Raw genomic sequence first — 15,516 nt, 5'->3', positions numbered from 1 at the left:
GACAAACACAGCACTGTCTGTCACCCAGCATTACACACACAAACACACACACACACTTGTGCATGCGCGCACCCGCAGGCCAGCTCTTTTTCCCCTGGGGAACGAGCCTCCAGGCTCTTTTGTGTGAAAGGGATGAGATCATTTTGGGGCAGACCATGGGGGATGGAGTAAGGGGTTTACACTCACTATACTTAAATAGAGAAATCTCTGTTTCTGTTTGAGTCTCTGTAGCTTTTCTTAGCTTTGCCTAAATTGAACCTGGCACGCCGCATATTCAGCAGCTTGCCAGTGAAATGCCATTAACACCAGACAAGTGCTAAAAATGTACAAATATCAGATTTGGGACACAACAATATAAAGACTAGGACCTCCCCAGTTTTCTTCTACCCTCAGGGGCGCTTGTTCTGCACAGCCAACCTCTGGCACGTTTGCAAGCAAGTTGAGACCAGTGACGAGGAACAATTCTTTCCAGTGCAGGAAAACCAGAGGCCTTGACGAATGGTCCAGTCAGGCCCAGGCAGGATTTCAGGAGGAAAAGTGATCACACATTTCATTTTGATCACCGGTTGTGACCTGTATTTAATATCTCACGCATTACATACCTTTAATGGTGTTAATCATGTTAAATTTGCTTCTCTAAAGTATATATTACTCTGTATAGTTACTGATAAAATAAAAGAATAGGCTATTGTGACTCATTACATCTTTTTGTGTTGCATTACTCCTCCGGTGTCTCTCTAAATGAGCTGAAATTACTTTGTTGAAGATGACGAGTTCTGTTGTCACTTATAATTCATCTGATTTCCAAGCGTCTGTTTCCGTTTAGAAAATGTATCACTCAATTAACAGAATTTGTATTTTTTTCAAAAGACATCTGGCATCAGATGTTTGTGTGTTGGAGATCAGTGAGCTCTAGATTAGGCAGTGAGATCATGATTCAAATGAATGAATGAATGGTGGTTGGTCCAACTTTGCATGGTTCGACACTAATGGGAAATATTTTGAGTTAAAATAATTATTTTAATAAGCCACAATATTGGTATTTACGAAGCTGGACCTGGTCACAATTGTTTGATACTAACTTAGTAAATTTCACAGTATAAGCAGCATGAAAAACAATTTAACATTGGATCTCATTCTAGTAACAAATAATCACTTATTACAGTCTGGGCTGTCTGTGCACTGGAGACTCACTTCCAATCAAGGCCTTAGCTTTTTGAATTTAGACTGTGTCCACTGTGGCTGCGTAGTATCTTTCTGTCATGCCTCGCAGTGACCTTACTCCCTGAGTGTGCAGCTCAGACAAAGAGGCCTGACACTCGATCGCCGGGGCTCAGGAGTAACAGAGGAACAGGTTCTCACATGGGAAGGGAGGGGCAGAGCACAACCTTTTAGAAGCTGGGGCTCAGGTTACAACACAAGACTTCACGCACTGGAAATTGAAGGGACTAGTTTGTCTGCCAGTTTGACTCTGTTGTTTTTACTGCATGACCCAAGAAGCGTCGCTGTTCTTTGCCTGAAGGGTGAAACGTTTTTCTTGATGTGATTATTGTCCGCCCTGCTTTAAAAAGGCAAGAGATGCTGTAATGTTTGCTTGTATTTACAATAGTCTTAAAGCTTTTAGTTTAATACCCTGTCAGCACCATCTCCGTTTATGGCCACCACCATGTTTTGTTTACTTGCCAGACATAATGTAATAGTGGCCATTTCAGCCGTTTTATTTACTGGACGTCCTTTGACTCAGACTACAGAGAACATGTCAGCAATACTAAAGGTACCCTTGGAAAGAGATCAATTTCCTCAGCTAGAATAACACAAGTCATGGCTCAGGGTCGGGCTGCCTGGCATTGTTTGGGCTGGGTTGCCATGGCAGCATCAATGTTAGCCTATCATGGGCTGTCACAGATAGATATTTGTGTGGTTGTGAGGTGTGCGGTGGAGTTGGAGGGGGCTGCCCCACCGGGGGCTCCAGCATTGAGAGCATGGCCGCAACAGACGTAATGGCACTGGCTGGTGTAAAGCCTCGTAGGGAAACGGGATGACTCATTTCAGTGTCAGTGATGTTAATTTTGACTCCGTTACAGTCCAGAATATGGCAGATACCTACAATTTGGTGACCCTGTTCGTTGTCCCTGTCTGCACCCAAGCGATATTGCGTGACAGACGCGTATCACTGACTAATCCTACTTCTAACGGCAACAAATAATGTGTTGTGTTGCTGCTGTAGCTCCAGTTTTCTTAGAACACAAAATGATTTTCAGAACAGCCTGCCAACATTAGTACTGTAATACTATAGATGAGTGAGTTCACTTACACCTACACCTGATGCAGTTTGTGGTTGGGTTTTTACATGGAAGCAGGTGTCAGTGGTTTTGTATGCAAGGACCTGCAGTATGTGTCGCTTATATATATATATATATTTATTTATTTATTTATTTATTTATTTATTTATTTATATATATATATATATATATATATATATATATATATATATATATATATATATATATATATATATATATATATATATATTTATTTAAGATGGAGTGTTTTAAGTGAGTTTCATTGGCTTGGCCAACATTCATGGGGCAGTATTCAAAGTCCAGTCAGTTCCTAACAGATCTGCTGATTACTCAGGATAGTGTTTGCTTTTCTTTTCTTTCTACGAACATTGCTTTGTTCCTTGCTGTGAGGTTTGTGGTGATCTGCGCCCCTGCTGTCAGGAAGCCGTGTGACTCACAGACTTGATGTTTTTCTTACCAGCATTACCATTTTAGAGCAGATGAAAAGTAGAGGCCACTGCTTTCACGACAGAGATTCAAATGTGCATGGTACGCAGCAGAACGGATTTCTTTGAATGCAGATTAAGAAAATACCAAAAATTACAAAGACAGAGGAAGAGGCCCATAGGGGTGACGGTGTTACTGAATCCAGAAAACCTTGAGTTGCTTTTGAAGATGAAAAACTGATCAAGGAGAAGAAAAGAAAGATGTCTTAAGGCCCTTTGCAGCGTAGAGTGAGGAGATTTATTAAGTTCCATATCTTCGTAAGTCAGTTTTGGCTTGACTAAGGTGACCTGTTGAGGACAAAACTAGTCAGCATCTTAACCAACATGCCCGACTGAATAAAGGCTTATAATACATATCCTTTGCTATCCCTACAAGCGCCTGAAGGAAAGTTCCTTTATTTTCCTCACCATGAATATTTTTTTTTCTGGGAGGCACTGCACTTACATGATCTGCTAATACAAAAGAATCTGGCTTAGAATTAGGGAAGAGTTGGTGATCTAATGTTTCCTACAGCTGCACTATATGCAGTTACATTTCACTTAAGGTATAGCAGCTTTTAAACTGCTTAGAATAGCTTGCATTCAAGCTCCATTGTAGCACAATAACTTATTAAAAAAAGCTACAGAAATATTAAACCTAATCAGTTGTCTCATACAAAGCATTACATTCAACATATCTATATTTTTTTTGTCTTGTAGTGACTTGAAATTGTTGGCTTTGGGCAGTCTTTGCTTTTGTGACACATATGAACTGGCCTGATTCCCTCAAGGCTTTTAAAGCGGCTATAATAAATGTTTTTATGTAAACATTTGATCAAATGAATATGTATCATGTCATAGCTTTTCTTATCAGCTTTAAAGCAGCTCTGTTATTTTATTTTTCCAGTCGGACAGCTAACCGTGTTGGTTCAGCCTCGCTGTTCACACAGTGGCGTTTATGGCAAGAGGAGGAAGGAAAAAGATCTTAAAAACCCACTGTACGCAACGTGCTGACTCCGAGCAAGAGAACGAGGTTAAGACAAAGTTAGCTTCTATCAACTAAAGAGTCAGATATTTTCCTCAGGATTTGGTGGAGACCAAAAACAGAGCTAAAAGAAGAGTAAATATTGGACTTAATTATCAAGTAGCCAGTATATGAATGCTATTTTATTTTTCCTCAACTTAAATGATGATTAAACAAATCACTTATTTCAGTGTTGTTTATGTCGTTCAATATACTATAAACACACTTGTTAGCTTATATGCCACTGGTTCAGTTACTTTAACATTTAAATCAGGGAATAAAATCCACAGTATTCTTCTCTGAAAATAAAATACCAAAGGAAGTGTTGGAAACAGGTGGAATGCAGGCAACTGCCCGATTGTGTTCCACTGCCTGACCTACAGCCCCATCATGTGTGCACAACTGGACATGGAGACAATAGAGGTCAGCAGTTCAGTGTAAAAGAGAGGGCAGATTGAAGGTCCTTAGTGGAACAGTCATATTAGAAGCTTGTCCCCCCACCCCCCAGAAGTCATACTTACAGACTGATATGAACTGGGATTGAAGTGGAATTCCAAATACAGTTTATATTCACTTAACAACCACCGTTTTACATTAAGACCCAGACACAGAATTGCAATTTATATTTTATTGATTTTCAAAGGGTCTACCTCATTCATACTCTTGTGAAATTGTGTAATAAACTTGTTTGCTAAGTTTTGTGAGATTTGTTTTAGCTATAAACTGACATTAATTCACCCCCACCCCCCCCCACACACACAGGAAGACCATCCAGTCCCTGGTTAAACCACCAGAGTACATTTGCTGGCCAGTCTTTTGTGAGAACCCATTTACCAGTGAAGTTTATTATAAAGTGAATGTAGAGTGAAAAGAAAAATCCAGCATTTTGCTTTTGAATAGGGTTTCAGATGTAACCATGGACAACGGTCCGATAAATCTCTTCAGAGCAATAAGTCTCAACATGGCTCTGTGTCTGCATTGCTGTTGTGCATCATCACAAAAACGAGCTGGATCCAGTCTAAAGCAGTGTGGCTTTTAGATGAGGCTACATTGTATTGTCAAAAACCACATCTGGAATCATTTTGTGCACATTTTATTTATGAGAACAAATAAAACCTTTAATTCCATTGACATTCCTCAGAACGAGTAAATGTCCCACTCTGGAAAACAAATTGTGAAATAAAGCAAATTAATAGGGATGGCCTCTTTTTTAAAAGTCAATATGTACATTACACCCACTTTGAGCATAATATTTATTTTACCTGTGCAATGAAGTTTACCCCCAACTGAGCTTGTCTCCCCGTCTTTACTGCATAAAGTGCGTCCACCCCATCTTCAGCCATGCACTTCTTTTTGTGGAAAAATAAGGTCATTTAGACTCTGATTGTATATGACGTCAAACTGTATTGTTTCTGCTTCCCTGAGGCTTTTCCTCACAGAGTTACACTGCATGCTCTTTGATCTGAGTGTTTTCACGACATGCTTTTAAAAAGGGCAATGAGCCACATTCTGGGCAAATGTCCAGCTACAGTTCTTCAGAGCTACCTGGACTGTAAGGTCGGCCGTACACTTGAAACAAATACATTTTGGCATGTTCACAATGGGGAAAATGCTAAGTTCAGGACAAAAAGGGGACTGTGTGTATCATTCAGATAAGGTGCGATATCCTGGTCTAAATAATGACGTTATCTTGGTAATTTGTCCCGGAATCATTGAAAGAAATCAACGGCTAAAAGTCTAGAGAAGTGTGTCAGCTGTCTACTGGCTGAACAGTTTTCCTCCCAGGCAGGTCACTCCTTGCACAGCTCAAGCCAATGGATGCACTCCCCTGTACTGCAGCCCGTACACACCATCATGCATTGTAATCATGCAATTGTCTAATGCACACAGATTTACTTCATTCCTCACTCATTCTTTCAGATTTGCCCTACCTGTTCTCATACCTTAAATGTGGCATCACAGTGATGTGATATAATTTGTGATTGCATGGTTAAAACTAGAAGGGTGTGTACCTCTGCAAAAGCCCAACAGTCCCCTTATGAACCCATTTTTAAATTCACTAGATATGGATGTTTATGTGGTTTTCTCTGAGAAATCAACGAAAAACACGCCATCTCGCAATTTCCTGGATCCACACTAAAATGGAATGGTTTTTTTTCTGATGCATACTGCATCCTTCCACCAAGTTTCGTGGTAATACATCCAGTAGAGGAAAGCATATCCCCCCTTGGTGGAGTCCAGGATATAAATGAAAGAACTACAATGGTTGATATTAGTGTGCGTCATGAAATCCAGGGCTGTCTGTTCTTGCTGTGCCCTATAAAGAGCCTTCTTCTTTTTTCTTTTTTTTCCTCCTCCTGCCACAGCTTACTGACTCACTGGAAAAACTGAACTTCCTGTGTAGGTCTGAACCATAGACTGGTCTGAACAGCTCTGAAATGTAGACGTATCTGCTTTGAGTTGAAGTTTCTCTCTCTTCTTGAACAGCCAGTGGTATTTTGGGCCAGGCTTGATAAGACAAGTGCTTTTCTTTGGCAACAGGAGCAGTATTTCTTTGCACCTTAATATATAGAATATAAAGGATGAGATTTATTGTGTCTCTTTTATTGCACACTAAAATATTCTGTGAGCATGCACTAGAAATAGAACATTTCTGGTGATTAAAATAGGACATCAACTTCCAAAACCTTTTACCTCAGACCATTTCAAAAGGAAATGACTGTAGCTCATCTTTTATTAATACTTTTCATTAGTCAAGCTTACTTCGTGGCCCTATTTCAAGTGTTTAAAGACTTTGGTGATCTGCTCTGATTTATGCTCTCGGTGACATTTCCGAGCATTCCTCCGGGCTCAGCGCTTCTCCCTTGGCTCTCCGCAGGCACCAGAGCTTTTAACTCTCCCAACATGTTTGGAGCAGTGCACTGATATACAATGACAAGAGTGTTTGTGAACGTCAACAGAACCAGTCCCTTCATTACCCCTTGTGTTTTCCCGCAGTTTGTTTGCAAAGTTGTTGTGCAGCAGCCTTAAAGGATCCTTTTATTTCCTTGGCCACAGTATTATTTAGCATTCTGTGTAGACTCGCATGTGGAGCCCATCCCACTATCCCAAAGTGAGATGTAAGAGCATTGCTTTCGCTCACATGCCGTGTATAGCCTGTAGGGAGTGTTAAGTAATACACTGTGCTGTGTGAGATGTTTTAACCAGAGCACAGAGTTGCTTAATGTCTTCTACAAACGTTGTGCGAGAGGTTTTATTGTCTAAATGAACAAATTTACACTTGGCTGTATTAATATCGTTCTAAATTCATCGCATCTCTTTTCTCTCACTTCCAGGTACACACAGCCATGCTCGAGGACAAGGGTCACCGTGTGACCGACTACTTTGTGGTGGCTGGGCTGACAGACAAGTCCAAGCCCTTGGAGCAGGACCTGTCGGAGGCCAAGTCCAGCGGGCCCAAAGCTCCCATCACAGACCTGGCCGTCATCAACAGGTCGGCAGGAGAGACAGTGCCTGAGGGCTTCACGTGCATCGACAGCACCTACAGCGGCCAACCGGCCAACCTGAACCATGGCAGCCTTAAGAGCCCCGAGCTGTTCCTGTGCTACAGGAGGGGTCGGGGGAAGCCTCCCCTTATCGACATCGGGTGAGTCAGCAGTTTTGTTTTGTAATCAGGAATGTTGCAGCAGCAAAATGAGTCATTATCAGTCGCTGAAAACGTGGATCCGCCACCTGCTAGCACGTAGACACAATTTCACCCTGATGAAGGCCATTATTGTTAGCCGCATGTCTGAATGGAACTTGAAGGAACTTTCAGTTTGTCACAGTCCGTTCAGCTTTGATGGCGCACAACAAAACATTCTTTCAGAGGTGGAAGGAAGTAGGTGTGTTGACGGCTTCATTCACTCTGCCTTGTTTCATCATGGAGTTGTCCCTCTCTGCCACACCTCCTGGCTCCTGTCCATTCATATGAACTTTACTGCTTCCCTTTATTGTCTTATAATAAGGAACTCCATTTTGATCTCTCTAATCCAGTAGAGTTACCTTAAGGTGCCATGGCATTTCATCATCGGGGGTTTATAACTTGTCTGCAGTAAATACAGCAACACTATACCACTCAATAATGTCTATTCAGAACCATGACACAACAGCCTGTGGCTTTTCAGTTCCTCACGCACACACACGCACACACACCTAAGTCTTTGTCTGAAGCCTTTTTGTGTCACTAACAAACTGGAATTTCCAGTTCATAACTGTGCTCACTCTGAAAGACCCCCACACACACACACACACACACACACACACACACACACACACACACACACACACACACACACACACACACACACACACACACTATGTAAACTGTTTGTGAAAGATTTAAAATGCTGGCGTTTTATAAACATCAACACTTCTGACTGCCTTCTGCTGTGTTCTGCATTGAATTTGGTTGTTTTCATGTGATTTCCTTCTTCTAAATGCAGCTTTAAACTGCAGAACTACACAAAACACTGCAGCTGTTGGTGCACAGAGCATAAACAGAAGATCATATGTCAAGTGATGTTTTCCTTGAAGAGATTGTGCAATCCTCACGTGTGGGCTGGAGAAAATACTACATTCAAGAGTTCAGTCTTTCTGAAGCTAATATGTGTCGCTGAAACAACAAATCAGCCAGTCATGCAGCTTAATAAGGCAGAAAAATGGATTTCACTAGCTTCTTTATTGCTGCAGACAGATATTAAGAGACTCCTTATGTGGAATTCATGCATGTGTAGTCGATTATTAATCAGTGATGTAAGGATGGTTATGTGGTTTTTTTTTAAAAATCGTAAATGCTTGCATTTGTTTACTTGCTCACTTCAGTTCCGGGAGGGGTAAACTAATAAGGAAGTGGGCAGGGGGAAGTTCATTCAAACTAGTAGGTTTTTATTATGATATTTAATAGTATTTATTCACGGTGGTTTGGTGGATAAATGTTTATTAATTGTATATGTAAATATTGATTGTATATTTATACTTGGGTATGTGCCTGCTGAATTAATTGACAGCCATCTGTATATAAGGCAGCCAGTCTGAGGATGTGGGTCGTGGCTGTATCACCTGTGCACCAGGGTGACTATAATAGCTTCAAGCCTGAACTGAACCTGTATCGTGTGTTTTTCCTCTGTGGACGCCTCGACCGCTCAGGCATTCTAACACAGTGAAACTTGCATACCCAGCCCCGGGGCTGCGCAGCGTCACGACTCACTGTGCCCATTAGGACTCTGTTTTTGTTGCCTAAATGAGAATTTGCTGCCAACTGTCCTCCTGGCCTCTTTAGGTTTGTCCAGTGCCCCTTTTAGAGTAAATGGAGTGTTGCAGGACTATTGTATCTGCACTGGCTGCCCTGGACCCTGTACAAGATGAAAAATGGGTTTTGGTGTTCGGTTTTGTTTAAAGAGGGGAGCAAACAAAGGTTTTGGCCTCCCATATGGCATTGTCCAGATGGAAATAGAGGACGTGGAGGTTTTTTCATAGAAGCCGTGCAGTTGTGCAAAGAAGTCCACCTCAGTGGCACACTGACTTCTTTCTTTCTTTTAGTTGTGTGAAGTTCCATAGCAGGAGTGAAACGATTAAGCATTAATCCATATTAATGCCTGCATGTGTTCTAAGTTGGATTTCAAAATATTGATTTACTACGTCTGGAACTGGTCTGAGTCAGCTGGGAAATATGTCTGAATCACGTCATCCAATGAAGACGGGTTTCTCACCAAATCCTAAAAGAGAAACCAGAGCTTTGAAGAGAAAGCTCTGGTTTCTCACCAAATCCTAAAAGAGAAACCAGAGCTTTGAAGAGAAAGCTGGCGATGCTGAACACTCATGGATTGTCCCTGTAAAACCAGAGATTATGACGCCGCCAAATCTGTTTATGGATCAAATTGCCATAAGGCAGTATTGTATTATTATATTGCACTTTCTGTCTTTGTGTCGGTTTCAAACTTGTTTTTTACAGTTTACATTCAAACTTGAATGGTAGTGCCATGTAAATGTTGCATCATTAGAATGCGAGTTATTTGTCTTTTGGCAGCACGTAATGAAGGCAGGGAGGACAGCCCTCTCTCTCTCCCTGAGCCACTTAACTCTCTAGAGGGCTTTGTAATTTGTGTGGGAATGATTCCAGCTCTTTGCACTGCTCTGCTATCTGCCATCTTAATTCCGCACCACTTTGAGTTATGTCTGAGGCTACATCCATACCACATGGCTTTAGTTTGAAAACTGCATTTTCAACCTAAAACGATCTCCGTTCACACAGGTGTTTCAGCTCCGTATCAGTAAAAATCCCAGTCCATGCTCACGCGCTTGAACATGCATGTCACATGACCATTCACATACACTGGGCATGTGCGTGCCGGTGTAAACCGCAAGCAGATTGTCTACTCTGCAGTTGTTTGCATAATTACAGCACACACTATAAACAAGAAACAACAATGGTTAAAAGTAAGAGTAGGGATTACTTTTCTTAGACCGATGACGAGGTGGAACTGAAAATAAGTGTTTACAAAATTTCGCCCCCACCCGGTGGTTGTCGAGTCATGACTGATAAGAACCAATCAGGGAACAAGTGCGGGTGACACTGCCCCAAAGTTTTTAAATGACAACGGGTCCTGCAGCAATTCCAAACTTATCCGTTTAAAGCAATCGAAAACTCTTAAGTAGTGTGGAGGGCAGGCGTAAATGGAACAACTCTCCTCTGTCCTTTTCCACATTATCTCCTCTTCATTCTTGATCAAGGCACAAAATACGTGCTGCCATGTGACGTGTCAAGCTTACATTTTTGCTCACTGCTTGTTGTGTTCGTTAGGGTTCTTTATGAGGGCAAGGAGCGTCTGATCCAGGGCTGCGAGGTCATCCAGGCCACCCCATACGGCCGCTGCGCCAACGTCAACAACAGCTCGGCCACCTCGCAGCGCATCTTCATCACCCTCCGTCGAGCGCCGCCCGTCCAGCCTCAGAATTCCCTGGCAGTGACGGACATTTGCGTCATTGTCACCAGCAAAGGGGAGACGCCGCCACATACCTTTTGCAAAGTGGACAAGAACCTCAACTGTGGCATGGTAAGACTCATTTTTATTTTTCTTAGCGGACACTTTTGCATCATCACTTCTAATTTGTAAGATTTATACAACTGTGTTTTTACCTTTTTAGTGGGGCTCCAATGTGTTCCTGTGTTACAAGAAATCAGTATCTGCGTCCAATTCCATCAGTTACAAAGCCGGTGAGTAAAGATCTAATGGTTTCTAATGTCCTGCAATGATAAATTCATATTTGTATATCTTTTTATAATATCATCACATCTTCAGCTGTCTGTCATTTTCTGTACCTACGGAGAAATATTTGCTCTTGTGTTATTTGTCTCCCTTTTAAAGTTTCAGTGTGTAGAATTTAGAGACATCTAGTGGTGAAGTTGCATGTTGCAGCTGAATAACCCTCACCTCACCCTCCCCTTCCAAACATGAGAGAGAACCTGTGGTAGCCTTGAGTTGTCATCAAAACTCAAAATGCGTTTGGTTTAGGTGTTAGTTAGAGAGGACCCGCTCCTGATTTAAATATAAAGTATTTAAATATAAAGGGCTCATTCTATGGTAAAGGAAACAATAATTTGTACAATTTAGATGATTAAACACACATTAAACATCACTAGTATTATTTTATATTCATTTTCTACCAATAGATCCCTTTCACCTAAATCTTACACACTGAACCTTTAACACTTTTATTTTATAACCTGCTTTACTCAGTGTCATTTTTTTTAATGTCATTCATCAGCTTTCACTTCCACTGCCTTTCAGATGAATCATACTTAGTTTGCTTTCCTCCTCTGATTATGTTCCCTGTTCCCTGCAAGAGTCACCACTAAGAGCACTTACAGTAGTGATTATATCTTCCAAACTACTTTAAAACAGGCTACTGTTTTCATGTTACCCTGGATTTGCGGTTTTTTCACATTAGATAATCTAATAAATGATTAATAGAATTTGACATGACTGAAAAAACACTCGACTGTCAACGTGTATGGACAGGATGCAGCGAGTAGTAGAATAACAATAATGCATTTTGCAGTTCATAAAAATACAGTACAAAATACAATAAAAGATGCAGTGTCTTGATAAATAGATATGCAACAGTTAGAAATGGTTGCAGCTTTGTGTGCTGTTGCAGTCTCAGCGAGCGACACCATCATTGTTTATCTCTGATCAACCAGTAGATGGTAATAGCTGCAGCTGGCATCTCTAAACGGTTGCGTGGCATTTTCACTGACTGAATGTTTCCTGAACAGCTTGGCCTTTAGGATAATTAATTGTGTTATACACATATAATCAGTGCTCATATGAATGTGGACACACACACATGCAGACTCACACATGCTGGCTTTATCTTCTTGGCCTGTTTTTTTCCTGCGAGGCGACTGTTTATTCATGTCAGACAACAGCACTTCCTGCCACGCCCATGATTTTCGTGTCTGCAGGCTTGTTTGGGTACGCACATGTGAGCGTCTTGTCAGAACGGCAGCTCACCAAACAACAAGTTAAACTGAAAAGCAGAGCACCTATTTCCTGAAAATTAAACCAGAGTATGCAGACAGATGATTGTTCTTCATCTGAGCTGAAAAATAATGAACTCCTTTTTCTTAGAGAGTCTTTTCTCTTACAGAGAAATAAAGTCATAATTGTCGGCTGTCAGGAAGTTTGAGTTTCGATTGTACCTGGTCTTTAAACTGAAGTTGGATGAGCAATGCTGCTACATTACATTATTTGAATCCTTGAGTTTATACTCCTGTTTTCTCTCCCTCTCCAGGTCTAATCTTTCGTTACCCAGAAGAGGACTACGAGTCTTTCCCTCTGTCCGAGTCAGTCCCCCTGTTTTGTTTGCCTATGGGCGCCAATATCGAGTGTTGGGCACCAAACACACGCAACCCTCTGCCTGTCTTCTCCACGTTTGTCTTAACCATCTCATCTGGTGAAAAGGTAAGACACAGCTCGCTCTGGGACAACTGTCATCGATTTTTTATAAATGGAGATTTATGTTGATTTAATTGATGTACTCTTTTAAAAGCTGGCAAGGAAACCAAGATATACTGAAGAAACCTGTCCATTTCTGGTTCCAGGTGTACGGATCAGCCATCCAGTTCTACGAGCCGCATTCCGTGGATCTGTTGAGTGAGAAACAGAAGATCCAGCTGGGCCTGATCACCACCGTGGAGAAGAAGATGATTCCTAACCGGCATGTAAACACCAATAAGTGCATCTGTCTGCTCTCCCGTTGGCCCTTCTTCGAGTCCTTCCGCAAGTTCCTCATGTTCCTCTACAAACTATCTGTCTCGGGCCCGCACCCGCTGCCTATTGAGAAGTAAGAAGTGTGGACATTTCGACAGACTGAATGTAGTTGCTGAATATGTTTGTAAAGAATTTAAAAATGTCACTTTGTGTTTTATTGAGTTGTCTTTATATATTTCTGTCAACAGGCACATCTCACACTTCATGCACAATGTGTCATTTCCTTCCCCTCAGAGGCCAAGAATCTTGGTCCAGGTGATTTCCCCCCTTATATCATTGCCAATCATATATAAACTTTTATTTGTGTTTTTATATATTTTCTCATTATTGAATTTCTTCTTCAGCTCTCAGCACATGACAACTTGATCCTCTCCCAGCCCGTGTGCACACCTTTACCCCTCAGGTACAATGAGCGCTGCGATGCAGAACATTTCTCAACATGTATGTTCCGATATGTCCTTTTTCAATCATGGTTTCTTTATTCTGAGACAATTTTGTTCCCATTCAAGCCAAATTAAGCTCTTATCCTTCACCTGAAAAAATATTCAGTGTGTTAATTGCTGTAATTTTTTTTTCTTGATCAAATCCTCACACTGAAAACAACCTTGGCCCAAAAAAATATTGAGTCTTTCTCCGCTGCCTCATTGCATAAGTTTACTGTGTTTGCAAAAGCAATTCAAGTGGTGACTCAATATTTGACTTACCTTTTCATACCTGTCAAGGCTGCCTTATGCAACATTAAAAACTCACAAAGACGGTGACTGCCAGGCCTTTGTCAAAACTCCCACAAACTGCTAAATTAAGTTCAACTTAATGTGACCTGCTGCTGTTGCTGCTGCCTTTATGATTGTGATTCTCAATGGTTGGATTGAAACATTAGATAAGAAAGTAAATTAATTAAGTCTCAATTACCGAGGCTTTCGTTTTAAGCTCTGGAAAAGTCTTCACAGGATATGTAAACATAAGAAAACTGCATTAGCAAATAACATCAGTGGATCAAGTCGACTCTTGGCTTCACTGAGCATAAGACACTTAATGGTATAATGTCTTAACAACATTAGAAACTACTGTGCATTTATAGACACGACTGTCAAATTGAATTAGTGCAACACAGTCTCAAAAGAGATTTTACATTGTAAGCTTCACTATATTGTAAGTTGATTCTATTATATTTCCACTACACTGTTATTTTGCATATTTTAGTGAGGTTCAGATATTGATATCAAAATTGCTCAAGCATGTCTCACTATAGTTTAGAGCCCTAGTCCTAAAATTTTACTCCGTTAACTCCTGTCTCCCATTTTCCTATCATGAAACTTCACTGCTCTTCCTGAACTCACCTGTCTCCCCTGTTTCTTTCCCTCCCCGTCAGTGGGGCCGACTACGGCACGCTCCTGATGAACCTGGGCGCGGAGAACTGCGCCACGCTTCTGCACTTTGTCCTCCTTGAGAGCAAGATCCTGCTGCACTCGCTCCGGCCCGCTGTGCTCACCGGAGTGGCCGAGTCTGTTGTGGCTGTGAGTAGGCTCCGAACACTTCTCACAGTTTGACAGTTTGTATACAGCTTTTAATGCCTCGGTTGGGGAGTTATTTGTCGTGTCAAGTCTGCACATTTCTATCATTCCTGACATTTGAGTATGTTTAAGTTGAGAAACATAAATTTAGCGTCTTAAAATCCCAACCCAGAAAATAACATTGTCAGACAGCATTGATGTAAGAGGCTATTTAATCCCTGTATGGTCTTTTTTATAATTACCCCATAGATGAAAAGTGTTCAGGAGCGTACAGACGGCCATTAAAAGCCAGACCTTCCCTTAAATTCATCCTATTTGTTTTTCAATTGACCTGCTCTGTTGGAAGGTCAAAAATACTGTAATCAAATCATCTGCATACATATAAATAAAAGCGTCAATTATGGGATAATAAAAAACACAGTTTCATAATCACTCAGCTGTCGAGTGGAGATAGAACCCTGTTACTGACATTAAAAGAGTGTAATACAGCACTACCTCATTTAACCTGCTCCAGATATGTGATCACAAATGGATAAACCTCTCATAGTTGATTTAAGCACATAGATGGGATGGAACTGGATTATAATCATCACTCGCAAAATCAATTGCTCTACTTACTTTATATTAGATGAGAGTAATTAACAATACTGTGATCACGATCACTGCGATGAACTACAAACACAGTAAAACATGCAGAGAGAAGAGGCTTGTGATGAGAATTTTGTAACACAGGCTCATTTGTGCAGTGGTGCTCCCTTGTATGTTGTGTATTTTTTGTAATTTTTTCAATAATGGTGGATTCTTTTAAACAAAACTGTGTTGCATATAAGAAAAGATTGTGTGAAATAGCTGGATTGAAATCCTCTATACTGGACCTGTGTTGTTTTGCACTGCTAT

General features: G+C 41.0%; 1 protein-coding gene across 4 annotated transcripts in view; it reads left to right on the top strand.

Annotated features, from left to right (window-relative positions):
• dennd4c (DENN/MADD domain containing 4C) overlaps positions 1 to 15,516 on the top strand; it is a 31,587-nt gene that overhangs the window by 6,265 nt on the left and 9,806 nt on the right. For all 4 annotated transcript variants that reach the window (XM_047338829.1, XM_035148921.2, XM_047338827.1 and 1 more), the window contains exons 2-9: positions 7,127 to 7,437; positions 10,633 to 10,885; positions 10,977 to 11,046; positions 12,627 to 12,796; positions 12,937 to 13,178; positions 13,294 to 13,360; positions 13,450 to 13,508; positions 14,478 to 14,622. In XM_047338829.1, the coding sequence (XP_047194785.1) occupies positions 7,139 to 7,437; positions 10,633 to 10,885; positions 10,977 to 11,046; positions 12,627 to 12,796; positions 12,937 to 13,178; positions 13,294 to 13,360; positions 13,450 to 13,508; positions 14,478 to 14,622 (1,305 nt within the window). In that variant the 5' untranslated portion in view covers positions 7,127 to 7,138. The remainder of the gene's footprint in view (positions 1 to 7,126; positions 7,438 to 10,632; positions 10,886 to 10,976; positions 11,047 to 12,626; positions 12,797 to 12,936; positions 13,179 to 13,293; positions 13,361 to 13,449; positions 13,509 to 14,477; positions 14,623 to 15,516) is intronic.

Source organism: Hippoglossus stenolepis, chromosome 23 (genome assembly GCF_022539355.2).
Source record: "Hippoglossus stenolepis isolate QCI-W04-F060 chromosome 23, HSTE1.2, whole genome shotgun sequence".
Taxonomy (NCBI): domain Eukaryota; kingdom Metazoa; phylum Chordata; class Actinopteri; order Pleuronectiformes; family Pleuronectidae; genus Hippoglossus; species Hippoglossus stenolepis.
Note: the sequence above shows the minus strand (reverse complement) of the source record. Positions and strands in the feature narration are given on the sequence as shown.